At 59.5% G+C, this 18,557-nt stretch overlaps 8 protein-coding genes across 8 annotated transcripts; 6 read left to right on the forward strand and 2 right to left on the reverse strand.

Annotated features, from left to right (window-relative positions):
- Window positions 1-181: 181 nt before the first annotated feature.
- Window positions 182-1,508, forward strand: M421DRAFT_54472 (chaperone protein dnaJ; the record flags this gene model as incomplete). The annotated part of the gene is made up of 2 exons (XM_033595226.1): window positions 182-217; window positions 270-1,508. The coding sequence occupies 2 exons, from the start codon at window positions 182-184 to the stop codon at window positions 1,506-1,508; spliced, it is 1,275 nt and encodes a 424-aa protein (XP_033452708.1).
- A 1,546-nt stretch (window positions 1,509-3,054) lies between these two features.
- On the forward strand, window positions 3,055-3,791 carry M421DRAFT_417177 (uncharacterized protein). Its single transcript, XM_033591350.1, has 2 exons — window positions 3,055-3,180; window positions 3,231-3,791. Exons 1-2 carry the CDS (start codon window positions 3,176-3,178, stop codon window positions 3,691-3,693), a joined length of 468 nt encoding a protein of 155 aa, XP_033452709.1. The 5' UTR covers window positions 3,055-3,175; the 3' UTR covers window positions 3,694-3,791.
- A 2,006-nt stretch (window positions 3,792-5,797) lies between these two features.
- On the reverse strand, window positions 5,798-7,743 carry M421DRAFT_54911 (kinase-like protein; the record flags this gene model as incomplete). Its single annotated transcript, XM_033595266.1, has 2 exons — window positions 5,798-6,619; window positions 6,667-7,743. 2 exons carry the CDS (start codon window positions 7,741-7,743, stop codon window positions 5,798-5,800), a joined length of 1,899 nt encoding a protein of 632 aa, XP_033452710.1.
- A 125-nt stretch (window positions 7,744-7,868) lies between these two features.
- On the forward strand, window positions 7,869-8,387 carry M421DRAFT_292416 (uncharacterized protein). The gene has a single exon (XM_033589034.1). The coding sequence runs from the start codon at window positions 7,993-7,995 to the stop codon at window positions 8,311-8,313; it is 321 nt and encodes a 106-aa protein (XP_033452711.1). The 5' UTR covers window positions 7,869-7,992; the 3' UTR covers window positions 8,314-8,387.
- A 74-nt stretch (window positions 8,388-8,461) lies between these two features.
- M421DRAFT_89740 (5-azacytidine resistance protein azr1) lies at window positions 8,462-9,721 on the reverse strand (the record flags this gene model as incomplete). The annotated part of the gene is made up of 1 exon (XM_033597795.1): window positions 8,462-9,721. The coding sequence occupies one exon, from the start codon at window positions 9,719-9,721 to the stop codon at window positions 8,462-8,464; it is 1,260 nt and encodes a 419-aa protein (XP_033452712.1).
- Window positions 9,722-10,505: 784 nt separating this feature from the next.
- M421DRAFT_55052 (U4/U6 small nuclear ribonucleo protein Prp4) lies at window positions 10,506-12,131 on the forward strand (the record flags this gene model as incomplete). Its single annotated transcript, XM_033595275.1, has 2 exons — window positions 10,506-10,593; window positions 10,645-12,131. 2 exons carry the CDS (start codon window positions 10,506-10,508, stop codon window positions 12,129-12,131), a joined length of 1,575 nt encoding a protein of 524 aa, XP_033452713.1.
- A 91-nt stretch (window positions 12,132-12,222) lies between these two features.
- On the forward strand, window positions 12,223-12,690 carry M421DRAFT_292812 (uncharacterized protein). Its single transcript, XM_033589035.1, has 2 exons — window positions 12,223-12,337; window positions 12,398-12,690. The coding sequence occupies exons 1-2, from the start codon at window positions 12,313-12,315 to the stop codon at window positions 12,625-12,627; spliced, it is 255 nt and encodes an 84-aa protein (XP_033452714.1). The 5' UTR covers window positions 12,223-12,312; the 3' UTR covers window positions 12,628-12,690.
- A 3,325-nt stretch (window positions 12,691-16,015) lies between these two features.
- On the forward strand, window positions 16,016-18,054 carry M421DRAFT_2089 (uncharacterized protein; the record flags this gene model as incomplete). Its single annotated transcript, XM_033588199.1, has 2 exons — window positions 16,016-16,827; window positions 16,926-18,054. 2 exons carry the CDS (start codon window positions 16,016-16,018, stop codon window positions 18,052-18,054), a joined length of 1,941 nt encoding a protein of 646 aa, XP_033452715.1.
- Between the last annotated feature and the right edge of the window lie 503 nt (window positions 18,055-18,557).

Raw genomic sequence — 18,557 nt, forward strand, 5'->3', positions numbered from 1 at the left:
CAAGGCTGAGCCGCTTGTTAAAGCAAACCCTTGTCCGCATCTCGGCCGCTGACATTCAATCTCCAGACACAGCGACGTTGCGCTCCTCCCTCGCCCAAAAGATACCACAGCGACCCCGAGCACACTTTTACGACCCCGCTAGCCCGTCGTCTTTGCAATCTCACGCAACGCAACCGCCAACATGGTGAAGGACACCAAGTTTTACGACATCCTTGGGGTATGTACAGCCTTACACCAAGTGTCAGATTAATCAGTATTGACACGCGCAGGTGTCCCCAGATGCCACAGAAGCACAGCTGAAGACAGCATATAAGAAGGGTGCGCTGAAATGGCACCCCGACAAGAACGCACACAACCCCGAGGCTGCCGACAAGTTCAAGGACCTCTCACACGCATACGAAGTTCTCCAAGACTCGCAAAAACGACAGCTGTACGACCAGTATGGTGAGGAGGGCCTTGAGCAGGGCGGCATGGGCGGCGGCGGCATGGCTGCCGAGGATCTGTTCGCGCAGTTCTTCGGCGGCGGCGGCGGTGGTGGCCCATTTGGAGGCATGTTTGGTGGCGGCATGCGCGAGCAGGGCCCCAAGAAGGCGCGCACCATTTCCCACACCCACAAGGTCTCGCTCGAGGATATTTACCGCGGTAAGATCTCTAAGCTCGCTCTCCAGAAGTCCGTCATCTGCTCAAAGTGCCACGGTGTTGGTGGTAAGGAGGGTGCCGTCAAGAAGTGCGCTGGCTGTGATGGCCGCGGTATGAAGCACATGATGAGGCAGATGGGCCCCATGATTCAGCGCTTCCAGACCGTCTGCCCTGACTGCCAGGGAGAGGGCGAGATCATTCGCGACAAGGACAGGTGCAAGCAGTGCAACGGCAAGAAGACCATTATCGAGCGCAAGGTCCTCCACGTCCACGTTGACCGCGGTGTCCAGAGCGGCCACAAGATAGAGTTCCGTGGCGAAGGCGATCAGCTTCCGGGCGTTGAGCCCGGCGATGTTATTTTCGAGATTGATCAGAAGCCCCACCCTCGTTTCCAGCGCAAGAACGACGACCTTTTCTTCCACTGCGAGATCGACCTCCTGACTGCCCTCGCTGGTGGTCAGATCCACATTGAGCACCTTGACGAGAGGTGGTTGACCGTCGACATCATCCCCGGCGAGTGCATCGCTCCCGGCGATGTCAAGGTCATTCGCGGCCAGGGTATGCCCTCATACAGGCACCATGACCACGGCAACCTGTACATCCAGTTCGATGTTAAGTTCCCCGAGCGCCTCGGCGGCGAAGACGGCGCACCCCTGACGCCCGAGCACATCCGCGCCCTCGAGTCGGTTCTGCCACCACGAAAGGTCCCTGATGCTACACCTCCACCCAACGCAATGACCGAGGACTTTACACTCGAGACCGTCGACCCCACACGCGAGCAGGCACGCGCACGAGGCATGACCAGCCCCGACGAGGACGATGATGACATGCATGCCGGTGCCGAGCGCGTCCAGTGCGCATCGCAGTAAGGAGTGAGCGACAGAAGCTGATAGCGAACGATTTACGATGAACGAAGCACGACACCAAGCATGAAGAAATGTAGCTGAAACGGCGTCGTGGCTTCTGGGGATGATGTTGATGTTTTGCATGGTGTTCCGGCATGCTGGCTACTCACGGCCAAGCGTGTATGAGCAGGATACGATTCTGCACAATCGCGGCATGAGTGCGTGATGGAGATTATCTTCTTTCGATAGACCGGGGTGCTGTTTCCTTGTTTGCAGCATTGCTATAGCTGGGCAAAGGCGTTCTTAGATGGAAGTCCTTTGCGCAGAGCATATTTGCGATCAGGTATGGATCGTGAGAGTAGCTGAAAATGCATGTGGTAATGTTCATGGTTTCGTTCGAAGTCATCTTTGAAAATGTGAACGTGCCTGCAGCATTTAGCGTCCATGACGTACTCTAACATTTTGCGAGCGATCAACACTCCATTTCATACATCAATCTTGGGATTCACCTTCGACCCCGTCTTTCCGCTGCTTCACGCTAACGAAATCCAAGACCGCCAAAAGACTTAGTTTTTCTGCTCATCCTGCGCCTTCCAGGCGAACTCCGCAACAGGATCTACACCTGTGTTAGTCAATCCATCATCATCCTCCGAGCTACTTGATGCCCTCGCGAAGACGTGCAACCAACGTCGCGCACAAGTTCAACGGCTACCGTTCAAAGACAGCAGCTACAAGACATGCACGTATGATGAAGAGGATGCCGTTGAATGATTGCTCGTACCAGGTGGCGTGATGCAGGAGACAGTTTTGAACGCAATGACAGAAGAATAGAGGAGGATATTGCAGCATGTGCAGTTCTTCTCGCGATCAATCAGTGGCGAAGAGGCGGTGGTGTTTTCATCTTCAGCACGGTTTTCGACAGTTGGTGTTCTCGAAGGAGCTAGAAGAGAAGATGCGAAACTTTGACGTTGACAACCCATGTGGGCGCGTACGGCACTATCATGGGACTTGACCATCTGATGTGGGCGGAGTAACCGTCATACGTTGGTGTCAAGCACACAAGAGATCTTTACACACAAGTACCTGCTGTGTGTTGTCGAATACTCGTGTTGTTCCTTTCACGTACGGGGACAAAGAGCTCTTAACTGTCTCGCCGCGCATTCATCAGACTTCACCATGGCGTACGTTCCGACTATCTGAGCGTTTACTTGCCTACCACCTCCCTTACAACAGATATTCCCGCTTCGCCGTTACTCCGTCTTCCGTCCGATTCGCAATTAAATCCTATTGTACCTCTTCGGTGATATCAAATACCACACTCTCAGGTAGCCCCACGATTGCATGCCACCAAGATGCTACGTCGGGATGGTCCCCAGAATGTATACAAGACACTGTCCAGTTCGGACTGCGAGTCACGACGTCATCATGCGGACGTGCCGCCATATATCCAAAGAGTCACGCTTGTTACCTTTGAAGTGCAGGAGCTACAAGTGGGTTCAAACAGGCGTAGCCTCAGAGCACGCCGGTATCGGTCCAGATGCTGAAGTACTCCTATCCATGTTCCGGAAAAGACAGAGTGAAAGCAGGCTCAGTCATGTGTCTGGCTTGCAAAGGTGTATCCTGTCGCGATTTTGCGCAGCTTCCGCCTCTTCCTACGACTGTTCAATTTTGAGTCGATTCAATCCCACAACATGGCGTAGGTCCATCGTAAATTGCCACTTCTTTCCATCACTGACAGCCATGCAGTGATTCACTCACCTCACAACAGCCTGTCTCGCCACTGCTCCGTCTCCCTCTCGAGCTGCGCAAGAGGATCTACGCACATGTCTTCAGCGGCTACCGGATCACCGTCCTCTGGTCCAATACCGGCGCCCTACGCTACGCCACTCTTCCCGACTCTGAGCTCCTTTTCCACGGCTCGGGGCGACTGGCCTTCAATACTCTCATCGCTCCGACGCAAGTCTGCCGTCAGATGTATGCCGAGACCCGACTCCTTCCATACAAATACAGCACGTACAACGTCAGCCTCATAATCAATTTCACGCTCTGGATGGGCAGGCTTGATGAGGCGTTGCACACTACGGTGTGGGAAGCGTTGAACGAGTCGCAGAGGTTGTATGTGCAGGAGGTGCGGGATGAACATTGGGGGGGCAGTGAGGACAAGGTAGTCCGGAGATGGAGAAGGGCCGGGACCGCAATGAGTGCTTGACAATCGCGCAAACATGTGTTCAATGTTGGTGCATGACCTTTCTGCTCAATCCTGGCAGTCTCCTGATGTTTTGTACACATCAGAAACGAAGTAATTATCCATAGCTAGCTTCTTAGCGCCTTATAAAACCAGTTCAGTGTTCACCTTGATCGGCTTTTCACCCGCGCCATTTGATCTTCACCCCCGCGCGCCCCAGAAGATCGCCATGTCGTACGTGATCGAACATGGTTATATTCCTCCTCAGCATTAACAGTCCCGCAGCACCTTCGCCCACCCAGCCTCAGCTAATCCAACATCTCCCCTCCTGCGTCTCCCGCCCGAGTTGCGCAACAAAATCTACGCATACGTCTTCAGCGAAAACCAGATCCAGGTGTTTCAAACGCTCCGTGATGGGAGTGCATACGAACTCAGATCCCTCGATCTTCACTACTGCCTGCCATGCAATTTCTTCAAAGCGGCGGCCTTTGAGCGCCACGTCACCCTGACGCGCACCTGTCGCCAGATCTACGAGGAAACGCGTCTTTTGCCGTTCAAATACAGCACATATATTTGGTACAAGAAGAACACCTTCGTGAAGTGGTTCGTGCGGGTGAACAAGCCAGTGCGGGACTTGGTATGGAGTGCGCTCAGCGATGAACAGAGAGGTGCTGTGAGGCATACAAAGGAGTATCAAAATATGGTGGCGCTAGACGCGTATAACGACTTGGTCAAGGCGGCGGATCTGTGGAGTGAGGCTCGCGCTTCTGAATGGTTTAGCTGCTGAGGGAAGGGGAAGGGAAGCGGTCGACAGTTGATGGATAGACCGTACTCTACCGAACAGATCAAAACCGACTATCAGCACGTCCGTCTCTTCTCCGTCTACTCTTCTCTATCCACCAGCAGCCTTGAAAACTGTCGTTTGAGACCCTCGTCTCTTGGCCATCTCCACTTCACTCTAGTTGTACGCAGATTCTCAGCTCCGCACCGTCGTTCATCAGCATCCACGTCAGAGCCAACATCCACGTCGGAGCCACCACCAGCCCGGCCCCACATGACCCTCAAACCTGGCGTCATCTGCGCTTTAAAACTGCGCTTTCATACTCCACCCTCCCGCGTTGGCAAACAGCCGATTAGTCTCATAGTCTCCACCAAACGTGCGACTCAAAACGCGGCATGTCCGCTACATCAGACATCAATCTACAATGCACATCCTACTACACTCTCATGCCGGCAACTGACCTTTGGAGACGACGCTTGTTACTGGTGTGCGCTCGAGCTGTGGGGAGTCAATATACCTCGCCGATTGAAGCGCATCACGCAACCTTTCCTCACCGTCCCGGGTGAGCGGACGAGAAATGCTTTTCTGGAGGTGGCGAGAGAGGTCTTGGGCGGGCGGCTGTGGATGAGGATACCCAGTGACGAGACTCCGACGAGCATGCACGATCTATAGAGAAAGCACAGTATACCCTGAACCGCGAGACGACAAGATGAAGCAAGTCGAAGAGAAAGTGAGAGCGAGATGCTGCTTACAAACGCTCGTGCCATTCGTCTTGTCAGATCACACTGCGCCGTGTTTCTCTCTTTCGACCTCCTCCACTCTTCCTCCACCGCTTCACCCGACGACACCGAGGCCTCTGTGGTTATGCACGACGACGCCTAGGATCTCCGTCCACTAGCCGTCTAGCGCCAAGCACAGGGACATGAGGCGTTCAGAAAGTGGTGTGGCGGATATGGAAGGGCTCGGATTGAGATTGAAATCGAGTAAGGGGAAGGTAGGGGCTAGGGGTTTTCCCATGCGGAGAAGCAGCGGGCTGGTTGGTTGATTGATCGATTGAAACGGGGTACAGCGTGACTGCAGATTGTACATAAGGGGAAGGGAGAAAGACGGGTATCGCAGACCATGCTATACACGCAAGTATGCAAGTATGCAACAACGCTCCAGGAGCAAAAAAAAACAAACAAACAAAACCCATCCAGAAACGCGAGCCCGAACGCGATCAGAGTATCCAAAACGCCAGTCCGAACGCGATCAGAGTATCCAAAACGCCAGTCCAGTCATGAAGCGTAACCCCCCCCCCCCCCCCATCAAATCCAAAACGCCATAAAAAACCCCAGTCCCCAGCACTCACCCACCACTCTCAAGCAACGCCCTAATCTTCTCATAAAAACTCTTCGGATACATCCTAATCTCCTCCTCAGTCGGGGCCGGTTTCGCCTCATCACGGAACCGATCCGCAACCCTGGTAATAATCTGTGCCAGCAAATCCTGCGGAATCCTCAGGTCCTCACCCGCATCCGGGTACAGAAAGCCATCTCTCTGATCAAGAAGCTGCATGACGGTAGGCCGCCGGGCGGGGTCGCGGTCGAGGCAGCGGCGCAGGGTGGCCTTGAGAGCGGGCGGGACGCGGACGTCGCCCAGCCCCAGGTCGGGAAAGGCAATGGCGTGCGCGCGGTTGACGATGGCGAGGACGCGCGCCATTTGGTTTGCAATGTGGGCAAAGGGCGGGCGCCCGTACACCATCTGGTACAGGATGCAGCCGAGGCTCCAGACGTCGCTGGGCTTGCCGAGGGCCATGTCCTTTGCGGCCTGGCCGTTGCTGAGCTGGCCCTGGGCGCCGCCTGCGCTGTCTTCGAGGGATTCGGGGGACATGTAGTTTGGGGTGCCAATGTGTGAGTCGCGGTGCACGTTGACGGTGTTGTCGGTGTCGATTGCGTTTGCGATGCCAAAGTCGATTAGCTTTAGGCGCCCGGAGACGAGGAGGAAGTTTGCGGGCTTGAGGTCCGAGTGCACAATGTCGTGGGCGTGCACGGCGCCGACGCACTCGAGCATTTCTTTCCAGTAGAAGCGTGTAAAGGAGAGGTCGAGCGTGCCTGGGGCGGAAGAGTCGGTGGGGTCCAGTTTCATCCGGATGATGCGCGCGAGGTCAGATTCGCCAATCTCCATGAGCTGTTGACGGTTAGTAGAGGGAGCGGGGCCGGGGACGGGAAACGCACTACGCTGAGGATCTGCCGTTGCTCGTCCACTTCCCAGTCGTAGAGGCGGACGACTCGCTCGACGTCCTTGAGCTTCTGAAGGAGATCGATTTCACCTTTGTAGCCGCGGACGGCGGCCTCGTCGGCGTCTTCCAGCTTCACTCGCTTCAGAGCCAGCAGCTTGAAGTTCTCTGCCATGACGCGATACACGGCCGAGCTGCCCCCTCTCCCTATCCGGTCCATCTGCGAATAGTGCTTTCCGTTGACTGACAAGGTGCTTCTCTTCTTTCGCTCTCTGTGCTTGGTTGCCGTTGCTGCGCCCGCGGCAACAGTGGCGGCTTCAAGAACGGACATCTTGGGTGGCGGCGGCGGCGCTGGTCTCCGTGGTGTGTTTGCATCCCTGGACTGTAGCGGCACTGGCTTCTCCTGCTGTTGCGGAGGTGGTGATTGGCGTCGCTGGAGCGGTGATTGGCGCCGCTGGAGTGGTGATTGGTGCCGCTGGAGGGGCGATTGGTGCCGCTGGAGGGGCGATTGGTGTTGCTGGGCAGGTCGTGCGTCCCTCTCATCTCTCACCTTCATTACCGAGTCGGTCATCTTGAGCACCGAGTCGGGCACGTTGGGATGCTCCTCCTTTACTCTTACCACAGACGCAGGCAGGTTCTCCTGATCCTGCGAAGGCGGATGGTCTTCTTCGCTCTGGGGGGTCCTTCGGAACCTGCGCATGGGCGCGCCTCGCAGCGGTACTCGCTTGATGCGCAGACTCGGCGCAGGCGTGAGCGAGTCTTGTCGCGCGCGCTCCGGCGTATTCGATGCTGATCCGTTGCGCGAGATTTTCAGTTTTGGCTTCCTCCTCTCTGGTGACATGGCGTCGTCGTTCTGGGCGAGCAGCGCCGTCGTCAGGGCGCTAAGCTTCATGGGCTGCGGGATCTCGTCGTCGGAGCTGTCGCCAATGTCGATGCTCTGCATCATGGGCGCATTGGCCGAGAAGCCTTGCGACTCGCCCAGCACAGACATGGGCGAGTCTCTGCGCACGCGGGTCGACGTCTGCACGCGCGCGCGGCCGTACGAGCCCATGGGCGTGGGAGACGCTGTAGCCATTGCGGAGCAGTGTGGGGTGCGCGTCGCTATATACAGGTCGGAGAGGCTATCTGGCTAGCGAATGTTGCTGTAGAGTTAGTTGCGCATACATAAGGCCCGGAGGGAAAGGCGGCTGTTCGCTGTAGGGATGCTGGCGGTGGGTTGGATGAGGTCGTGGGCGTGCGCGACGGGTGCGGAGTTGGTGTGTCGTGGTTGCCGGGCAACAGCAGTATCAACACGGTCTGGACTGGACCTCTGCAGAATCATGTCATGCCTTTTGGACTTTGTCAGAATCGACTTTGTCAGAATCGACTTGGTCAAATTCCATGTTGGGGCAGTTTTTGGTCAGAACCGACTTGGTCAAATTCCATGTTGGGGCAGTTTTTGGTCAGAACCGACTTGCTCAAATTCCATGTTGGGGCAGTTTTTGATCAGAACCGACTTGCTCAGAACCGACTTGCTCAGAACCGACTTGCTCAGAATGGACTTGCTCAAATTCCATGTTGGGACAGTTTTTGCTCAGAACCGACTTGCTCAAATTCCACAGTGGGACAGTTTTTTCTCGCGTCTAGTGATTTGTCGCGTGTCTAGTGATTTGTCGCGTGTCTAGTGATTTGTCGTGTCTACGGCAACCTGTCCCTCAACGTCATGTACAAAAGTCAAAGCCACCTCCAACAAGGCCCATGCGAATGCGCCGCCGTGTCCCCGCGACGCCCCAACGCCTGCTATGCAATCCCGCTCAGAGTTTTGATGATACAGTCGGCGACTCTTCCAGCACGACGGCGATGACGGCAGCAATGTCATCGGGCTTGCCGCCGTGCCAGTTCTCGCCCGGGTAGTACTTTTGCACCTCCTTGGCAAACGGCCCATCGCGGCGCGTATTGAGCCCCGTGTCCTTGGCCTGCTGCGCAATGGCCGTGGCCACTACGGCCTGCAAAGACTTGCTATCAGCCCTGCGTCCCGTGCGGGCTTGTACCAGCCCGGCCAGATCGTGTCCGACCTCGATGGCGCCGCCCCTGTCGACCCAGGCGCCGGCGGCCACCATCTGCTTGCTGACTATGCCGAGCGCGTCCTGGGGGCTGAGGTTGTCCCATACACCGTCGGTGGCGAAGACGAGGACGTCGCCGTGGCGGACCCTGTGGTGGGTGACACTCGATTCCTTGGGCAGATCGGAGAGCGTCGAGGGGCCACCAAAGACGGCCATCTGCACGAGCATGCGGTGGGGGGTTTTGGAGAGCTGATAGGGGGTGTTGAAGGCGTGGGTCTGGGGTTGCGTAAAGTGTCGCACGGCATTCAGGCCCAGATGCATGAAGCCCGAATCGCCCAAGTTGGCAACCTCGACGGTGCCGTCGGGCTCGGCGACAGCCAAACAGGCAGTGCTGCCGCCGCCCTCGATGCTGTCGTCCTCGGTGACCTCGTCGTACGCAATCTGCAGTAGCTCCTTGGGATGCAGCGACGTCGTGTTGAAGCCGTGCGGGAACGAGCGCGCGGCGCAGCTCATGTACTCGCACAGCCCGTGAGAAAAGTCGGCCGGGTCCAGTCCCGACTCGACCCACCCTCCCACGCCGTCTGCTACGCCAAACGTCGTGGTCCTGGTGTCGCCGACCTGGCTGAAGAAGAGGGCATCCTGCCCGCTGCGCAACCGCCTCCGCTTGTCCACGCTCGCCTTGCACTCGCGCCACTCGTCGTGGCGCTGCGCGGGGTCGTGCAGCGGGCTTGTGAACAGGTTCTGCTGCGCGTTGAAGCGGTCCTGCTTGGCCGAGTACGACGCGGCGACGTGGTAGGAGAACTGCGGCGGCTGCGCCGCGGAGCTCGAGGACCGCAGCCCTGCTGGGCTCGGGCTCGTGTCTGCGTCTCTGTGCAGCGGACAGGTCGGCAGCGCGTAGGGAGAGTGGGTGCGCTGCGTGTGGAGGCTGGCCGTCGCGGACAGGGCGAAGAGGAACAGGCCAGACGCGGCGCGACGCGAGGGCAGGCGGGCCAGGTTGGCGGCGCTGGTCATGGCATGCGACATGGCCGCGGCCCAGGCCTGCAATCGGGTCAGTGGGTGCGGACGGTGTTGTAGGTGAGGCGCAGAGGAGTCTGGGACTGGCGAGGCGCAGAGGAATCTGGGATTGGCGAGGCGCAGAGGAGTCTGGGATTGGTGAGGCGCAGAGGAGTCTGGGATTGGTGCAGGGAATCATCGCGCGTGCTGGCGGCGTCCTGTCCCAAGGGCGACGGTATGGACAGACTTCCAAGTTCTGGGCTAGGACGCGCCGATCCGGCTAGCAGAGGGCGAGTGCCTACCGTAGTGATTGCCTCCATACGAAGTAGTCCGGCGGTGCTGGAGGGCAGTGGAGACGGCAATCAGGACAGTCTCTCGCAATTGTAGACGTGCACACGGTATCTGTCCTGTCCACACGATATCTGTCCTGTCCACACGATATCTGTCCCGACCACACGATATCTGTCCTGTCCATACAATATCTGTCCTGTCCATACAATATCTGTCCTGTCCACACGATATCTGTCCCGACCACACGATATCTGTCCTGCCCACACGATATCTGTCCCGACCACACAATATCTGTCGCGACCATCTTCTGCCTGTCGCGACTAGTGCAGCGCTGCCCTGCGCGTCTTGCATTGGTTGCAGCGGGCGTGCCAGGACCCAACGCTAGCAGCCCTGCGAAGCACCGGGACGCCGACCGGGCAACTTCTTTTCGCGCGCAGCTCGCGTGCATGGAGGCGACTGCACCACCCGCAGCTCTTGCGCCCCGCAGCACCGAGGGGCTCTGTCACTCGCGATGAGCATGCACCCGGCGCGGCAGGCGTACGTCGACGAGGAGAATGGCGCGACCGACCACATGGACGGCATCGACTATGCCAGCGTGCGTACGTTCACGGCACTGCAGCCCCGACGCCCTTCTTAGCTGACACGCCCAGCACTCGACCGCAACCATGCCATGCCCGGCGGCGGCGGCGGCGGCGGCGGCAGCGTCGGCGGCAGCAATCCCATGGCCTCGGACCTCCTCGCCGAGTTTGAGCGCAAGAAGCGCGCCGCCGGCCTGATTGTGCCCACCGCCGACCGCGACGTCAAGCTGCGCCTGCGCGCCCTGAAGGAGCCCATTACGCTCTTCGGCGAGGGGCCCGCCGACCGACGCGACCGACTGCGCGCGCTGCTGGCCGATGCAGCCGAGGCCGGACGCGACGACGCCGAGGATGTCGTCATGCACGAGGCAGAGGCGCCGGGCGACGAGCAGGACGAGTTCTACACACAGGGGACGCAGTCGCTGCTGGACGCCCGCCGCGACATGGCCGCGTACTCGCTCCCACGCGCGCAGCAGCGCGTCGCCTACCAGCGCCAGGAAGCCACGATCCCGCTCAAGGCGCACGTCGAGCACCGCAACCGCATCAAGGACAGGCTCAAGGGCTTCGAGCTGTACGGATCGCAGACGGCCGACCGCCCGGTCAGCATCGTGCGCGCGTCGCCAAACGGCCAGTACGTCGCGTACGGCACCTGGGGCGGCAAGGTGGCCCTGCTGGAGATCCCGAGCCTGGAGCAGAAGAAGGCATACCGGGGGGGACACACGGAGCGCACCACGGGCATCGACTGGGTGCCCGGCGCGACACTGCCGGGCACCACCGTCTCACCGGGCAGCGTCAACTTGGCCTCGGGCGGAGCGGGCGGAAAGGTGCAGCTGTGGTCCCTGGACGACGACAAGCCGCTGCGCACCCTGCAAGGCCACAGCGAGCGGGTCTGTCGGCTGGCATTCCACCCCTCCGGGCGGTACCTCGCGTCGGCATCAGACGACGCCACATGGCGCCTCTGGAACGTCGAGACGGGCCAAGAACTGCTCCTGCAAGAAGGCCACTCCAAGGAAGTGTACACGGTCAGCTTCAACCAGGACGGATCGCTGGTTGCGAGTGCGGGTCTGGACAGCATTGGTCGCGTGTGGGATGTGCGCACAGGGCGCGTCATATACATGCTGGAAAGCCACATCAAGCCCATCTACGCCTTGGACTGGGCTGTCGACGGCCACCGGCTCCTGTCCGGCTCAGGCGACGGCTTCATGAAGTGCTGGGACGTGCGAGCCATGCGCGAGACAAACTCAATCGCTGCAAACACCGGAGGTGTCACCGATCTGCGATGGTATCAAGGGACCGACGGGCCCGCGAGCGGCGTGCCGCTGCAGCACAACGAAGCGGGCGAGCTCGTCCCGAAAAAGGCCTCGACGTTTGTCGTGTCCTCGGGCTTCGACAAGAACGTGCAGGTCTTCTCCGCGGACGACTGGGCACACTGCAAGACGCTGCAAGGCCACTCCGGGCCCGTCTTCAGCGCCGACGTGACGAGCGACGCGGCGTGGATCGTCAGCGGAGGAAAGGACCGAACCGTCAAGCTGTGGTCGAGGGAAGACAACGAGGGAATCTGAGGCTGCGAGACCCCCGGCCATCGAGCCCCACATTCAGCGACGCCGTGCCGCGGTTGGCGGGCACAATTCACCAGAGGGCACGATTTACCAGAGGGCACGATTCACCAGAGGGCATGATTTACCAGAGGGCACGATTCACCAGAGGGCACGATTCACCAGAGGGCATGATTCACCAGAGGGCATGATTCACCAGAGGGGAAAGCAAGGTACGGTCCCTTCCCCCGACCACTAGAAGCAGACCCTGAGCGCAGAAATCACGTAGATAGCCATATCACCACTGCCTCCCTTTGCACTCCCAGCGTCACGCATCTCCGTCCCACACGTCCGGTCCACGTGCACATCCTCTCGGACCATTCCTCGCACATACTCTCAGACCATTTCTCGCACATACTCTCAGACCATTTCTCGCACGCCGTCGCACCAAACGGCCCCACGCTGCTGCATCTCGCTCCGTCCCGCACTGAAGCAAGGAGACATGTTTCGGTCGTGGGCTTGATGCATCGAGCTGCAGCACCCCAACATCAACAATGTCACGGCTGCGAAGCGCAGACGATTCTACACCGCAACTCTGTCCTCGATCGGCACGCAATGGCATGATGGGCGATGCTAACGAGGGCGATGCTAACGAGGGCGATGCCAATGAGGGCGATGCCAATGAGGGCGATGCGTAACTTCCTCCAATGAGACATTCGCACCGCAACACTCGGATGCAGAAGTTGTCGCGCGAGCGATCCGTTGTGCAGAGTCCTGCAATGGGAGAGCCGCCAGTGGGTATCCGACCCACCTCACGATCCCATCGCGACCCTCCGCGACCCACGCACGCGCGTCGAATTGCACCCTGGATTTAGCCTGCGAGGCCTCGCAATCACCGCCCTCGCAATCACCGCTCTCGCAATCACCGCTCTCGCAATCACCGCTCTCGCAATCACCGCTCTCGCAATCACCGCTCTCGCAACCTCGGACCTCGTACAGAGGGCTGTTGGCACAGTCCAGTCTTGCCGTCATCGGCCGACGTCACGGCAGCGCTCGAGCTTCTGGAAGAAATCACGGCCGTTGCAATTTGCAAAACGTCCGGTCCCAGACTTGGTCTCGCGCTGGGGATTCTGCCGCAGGGCCGGTCCATGTTCACATCACCAGGAGCCGCGTCGGCGCGCAGGGGCCTTCAGCCCTACAGAGGACGTGACTCACACCCACCCGTGTTTGTTTACACGCCCGTGTGCACAGTCGGCCGAAAGCCGTCAATGCGTGCAGCATCTATCCATCGACAACACAGCCGGCTGCAGCGGCCACGGCCACGGCCACGGCTCCTCCATCCAATCCACCCCAACCCAGTCACAATGTCGAATTGCAGCCAGAATCCGCTTCAGAGTTGCTGATGGATGACTGGTGCAGCACCGCCCCCCGCGGTCCACTTGCCGCTCCCGCCGTGCATGCATTCTCACCGCACTCGCACCGCCGCAGCCTCACTTTCTCTGCGTGCATTGCGGACGGGCGAATGGCGATGCTGAAGCGGTGCAGACCGTTGCGGTGCATGTTGCATGTTGGGCTGCAATTGCATACCGTCACGCCTGAAACACGCTCTTTGCACTGCGGTTTTGCCAGGTGCGCTGAGGCTGCGCGCCGGTCATGTCACGGCAAGGGCAGGGCGAGGTGAGGTGTGTTTGATGCAGACGCGTTGCATCTCCGATGGACAGATTGTTCATCACGCCGCGGGTGGTGCTGCGCCGTGTACACACGCGCTTGAGACGCGCCGTGGGGAAGGTGCTAGAGACTAGACTAGGTGCTTTACTACCTACCGACTTGTCCTGTCGTTATCAGTCGTAGGTACGTCAGATCGCCGTACTGTAGAGTCGGCGGGATCTAGATGACACGTGCCTATCTGTACCGCGAAGCTACGCTTCTTCGCACCGCACAGTGCTCTCTTGGTTGATTGGCGTCTTGCAGATCACCAGCGGCTTGGCGCGGCTTGGCGGGGATGGCATGCGGTGGTGTGCGAGACAATACACTGCTTACGGTCTGCGCTGGGAGGCTGTGTGACGCGATCTGGAGTGTGAGACAGGGCTGAGATGTGGCTGCACTGGACGCCTTTGGCGAGCCGTGGTGATTGCACTGCGCCTTTAGGGCCGCGATACGCGAGATTACGGCGCGAGCGTAATTCACAATTAATGGTAGTGATCGTGTGCGAGGTGAGGGTTTGCAGTGCGGGTTGGCAAGCAGCAATCCCGTTCTTGGAACGCAAATACTCTGTAAACAAATCCCCCATTGCGGCCAATCAAACACACCCCTCTGCTAAGTCATCGCACGCGCCAGCTACATGCAGTGTCCGCCGTAAACGCTCTCCCAACACGCCGGATTCCACATCGCAAGGCTCTCGCTCTCCCAACGGCTTGGTGCTCAGCACGATAATAGCTGCGCGACGGTGCACGGAAATGTACTTGGTGTGGCGTCCACGAATAGAAATGGGAATACACGACTGCCGCAATGTGCCGGGCGGTGAGGGGAGCCTGAGGGGGATGACGGCATTGATCAGGGAGCAGGGGAGAGGAGCAGGTGAGAGGCAGGGTCAGCCCTCCCTCCGCGCGAGACGGCCGAGAGTGTGGGAAGTTGGAAAGTTGGATGTCGGCTGATGGCATGGCTGGATGGCTGGACGGCTTGATGCTGGGTGTGAAGGAGGGTTCTCGGAGGAAGGCGGCCCGCGCTGCTTCTCAGCGTTCGTTCTCATGCCCTCTGTGGATTACACACGGCCGATGCAAGTCACGTCTACATTTTGCGGCGCGCACGGCGGGAGGCCTGCATCGCACCGACTCTCTGCACAGCGCATGGCACCGACTCTCTGCACAGCGCATGGCACCGATTCTCTGCACAGCGCATGGCACCGACTCCTACCTACTCGCATCTGGCAGACTTTTTCAGCGTCGGCCAGCCAAGCCTGGCTAACTTGGTGGGTTATCCAGCACCCAGTATCGTGATTCGCCGGCGACGGGGGAATTTCGCTGAAGGGCCGGCCCGCTGGTCGACCAGGCGCGTGAATCGACTACAGCGGTACGGGGGCCTGTCGTACCAGACTTTGCAGCCGGCGACAGCCCTGGCGCACAATCGTGCTATCGTGCTATTGTGCGATCGTGCCATCGTGCTATTGTACTATCGTGCTATCGTGCAATCGCGGGTGGCGCTGTGACGCCGTCTGTGACTGCAGCGCGCGCGACGAACGGACCTGTCGCTGCTATGACGGGTCCAGCACTGTGTCTGGCCATCGGCCGTGGTCGTCTGCTCGTCTGCCCGTCTGCCCGTCTGCCATGGCACGCGTGGAGCAGGCAAACGGGAGCGCGAGGGTGGGCGCCGTGAATGGCACACGGGCACACGCCGGGCTGCCAGCTGCACCACAGTCGACGGCAGCCACTCGTTGCTGGGCAGACTCATGCGCTGATGCAATCCTACCCGACGCTGCCTGGGGCGCCGAATGGGAGCCCGCGCCCGTGTTTCGCGTGCATCCCACCGTAGTCACTCTCGCGCTGCCCCCAGCAAGCTTCGAAGCGGCCTAGCTGCGTCCGCGCTGCGTCCAAGGTTGTAGTCGGCTGCCGCTCAGTTGCTGCTTCGAGCCCGCCCCGCCGTCTGCGATAACTAGCCCGTCCTCCCCACCCAGCTCCAGCACCTCACTCATACCACCCTCTTCCAGGAAGCTACAGTCGCTGCTCTGCCTCGCTCGCTAGCCACCGCGCCGTTGTCTGTCAGTGCCCCCCCCCCCCTGCCCGTGCAATCGCCGGCTCTGCGAAAAACGCTCTTCCGCCAGGGCCCTGCCATCGACATTGCCGAAAAGGGTAATCCACACCGCCAGTCCGGGCCACACCGGTACTTTACTACAAGACCCCAGCATCGCCCGCGCCATGGACTTTTCCAACACCAACAACCCAAATCACATGGATTTCCACAGGCCCTCGTCGACGCTGTCCAGCATCGACCGGAAACCCAACGCCTTTGCCTTTGACGACCAGCACACCCTGGACCACCAGATCCTCGACACGCCCACCTTGATGTCGCCCACCACCTCCACCCAGGGCATCTTCTCGCCCGACGGCTCCATCTGGGAGGACTTCTCGCAGCACCAGTTTGTCGACCGCACCGCCACAAGTTCCGTCGTCAACTCGAATGCCAACAATCCCTTCTTCACCGAGCAGAGCAACAACCCCTTCGCCCGTCTCCCCCCCAACCAAGCTGCCACCTACGGCCAGCAGTCGTGGCCCATGGACAACTCGGGCATCCGTACTCCAACGGCACCCAAGCCGTCGAATCCCTTTGGCCCCGGCGACTTTGGTGTCCAGTCGGCCTTTGTGCCCCAGCAGCAGCAGCAGATGTTCCACGGCCTCCCCGTCGATGCAAACGTCCGGCCCAGCGCTGTCTTCCCCAACACGGCTGCCGAGCAGCCCATGTCGCCGCACACCCACTCCGACTGGATGGCCTTCAACCAGCAGGAGATGGACTCGCGGCCCGGGCCGAAGCGCATGAGGCCCAACACGCCCCCGCCCCGTGGTTTCTCTCCCCGTCGTGACGGCGGCATCCGCAAGAAGAACGCCCGCTTCGACATCCCCGCCGAGCGCAACCTGTTCAACATTGACCAGCTCATCGCCGGCTGCACCAACGAGGACGAGATGAAGGAGCTCAAGCAGCAGAAGCGACTGCTCCGCAACAGGCAGGCCGCGTACGTACCTCTTATTGGAATTTGGTTCGGCGTTCCTCGCTTGGCCCAACCCACCATTTGGTCTCCATCTCCATTGTTCATCAGCTAACGCATCGCAGTCTCGACTCCAGGCAACGCAAGAAGAAGCACACGGAAGAGCTCGAAGAGGAGAAGAAGGGCTGGATCGAGAAGATGTGCGGCATGCAAGACGAGTTCGCCACCATGCGTGTCGAGTACGACCAGCTTGTTGCCGAGAAGGAGAATTGGCATCGTGAGTCCATGGACATGCATCACATGATCAACCAGCTGCAGTTCGACAAGGAGGAGCTTGTCCGCAACCACACGCTCGAGACCGGTGAGCTTCGCAAGAAGGTCGCCGTCCTCACCGAGCGTCTTGAAAGCAGCTCTGTCAACATGACTGTCGCACCCAGCACCACCTTCACCGACTTTGCTTCCGAGATGGACAACCTCAACATGGGCGGCAACGAGTGGGACAACTACATCTTTGTCAACGACTTTGCCTCTGACGCCCAGACTCCCCGGGAACAGCCCATGGCCATCGTTCCCCGTGCCAAGGAAGAGAAGGAGCCTGTCGCGTCTGGTCTTCTGCTCATGCTGCTGCTGTGCGGTGCTTTTGTCGCCAGCAAGTCTGGTTCCGGCGCTGCCCCGCCCATGCCGCGCATGCCCGACGAGGTCCGTGCTGCTTCTGCCGATGTCCTCGACAGCATCCTCAAGGATGCTGGTGTCTCTTCTGCTTTCACCGAGCAAGGCCTCATTGCCAACGCTGTCACCGGTCTCGAGCCTACCCCGTCCGGCATGGCCTGGCCCAAGGCTACCATGTCTGGCTCTGAGCTTGCTGGCATCTCCGGTTCGCGCCTCGACCAACTGCACTCCCAGCTCGCTGCGCCCACCAAGGAGCAGGAGAACGAGCAGCTCTTCTCCATCACCCCGGCCCAGTACAACAGCATGACTTCTCTCGACTTCACCCGCCCCCGCTACAGCATCGGCAGCGACGACGTCAGCGACCCGCTCTCGCCCTCGCAGCCATCTCACCGCCGCAATCTCGCCGCCACTCTCGCCGCCATGCGCGAGCAGAACAAGGGCGAGTCCGCCGCCGAGGTCTACACGCGCAGCCTGCTCTGGGACAAGATCTCTCCCGAGGTCGTCCACGAGTTCAAGCGCATCGTCGAGGAATCGACCGCCATGTCGCGGCCCAGCACCTCGGAGGGCCTCACGGCCGAGGGATGATCCCCACCCCCCAGCCCACCAATCCACTTCCCTTGCGTTCAGCGCCAGTCCGACGCGAGTCGTGACTCTGCATCATCTCGTTCTAGCATAGCGCTTCCCTTCTCCCTGCGCCCGGTCTTCGCCTCGCGGTGTGCCGCCCGCGTTCCCTTTGTGAGTACTTGCATCGCAGGCCTTTCTCCTTGCCATCTAGCGCCATCTTTCTACATCGCGGACGGCAACGTCGACGATACATTGCTGCCCCCACAGGCGGATGCCCTTGTTTTCCTTGCCATGTCCTTTTGTTTTTTTCTTGTGTTCTAGCTTTTTGGATTCTGGTTTTGGCTTTGGATTTAGCAGAGCGCAGCGAGTGAGCGAGCTTTTCTCTTTTTCCCTTTTCTTTTCCTTTGAAGCGGGCTCTTTGGAGCACGATCACAATCACGATCACAATCACGATGACGATTATGATCACGATGTTGGCGAGCGAGACGGGGCGCTACGACACTGTATATGAATTGGCTCACGGC

Source organism: Didymella exigua, assembly GCF_010094145.1.
Source record: "Didymella exigua CBS 183.55 unplaced genomic scaffold M421scaffold_4, whole genome shotgun sequence".
Lineage (NCBI taxonomy): Eukaryota > Fungi > Ascomycota > Dothideomycetes > Pleosporales > Didymellaceae > Didymella > Didymella exigua.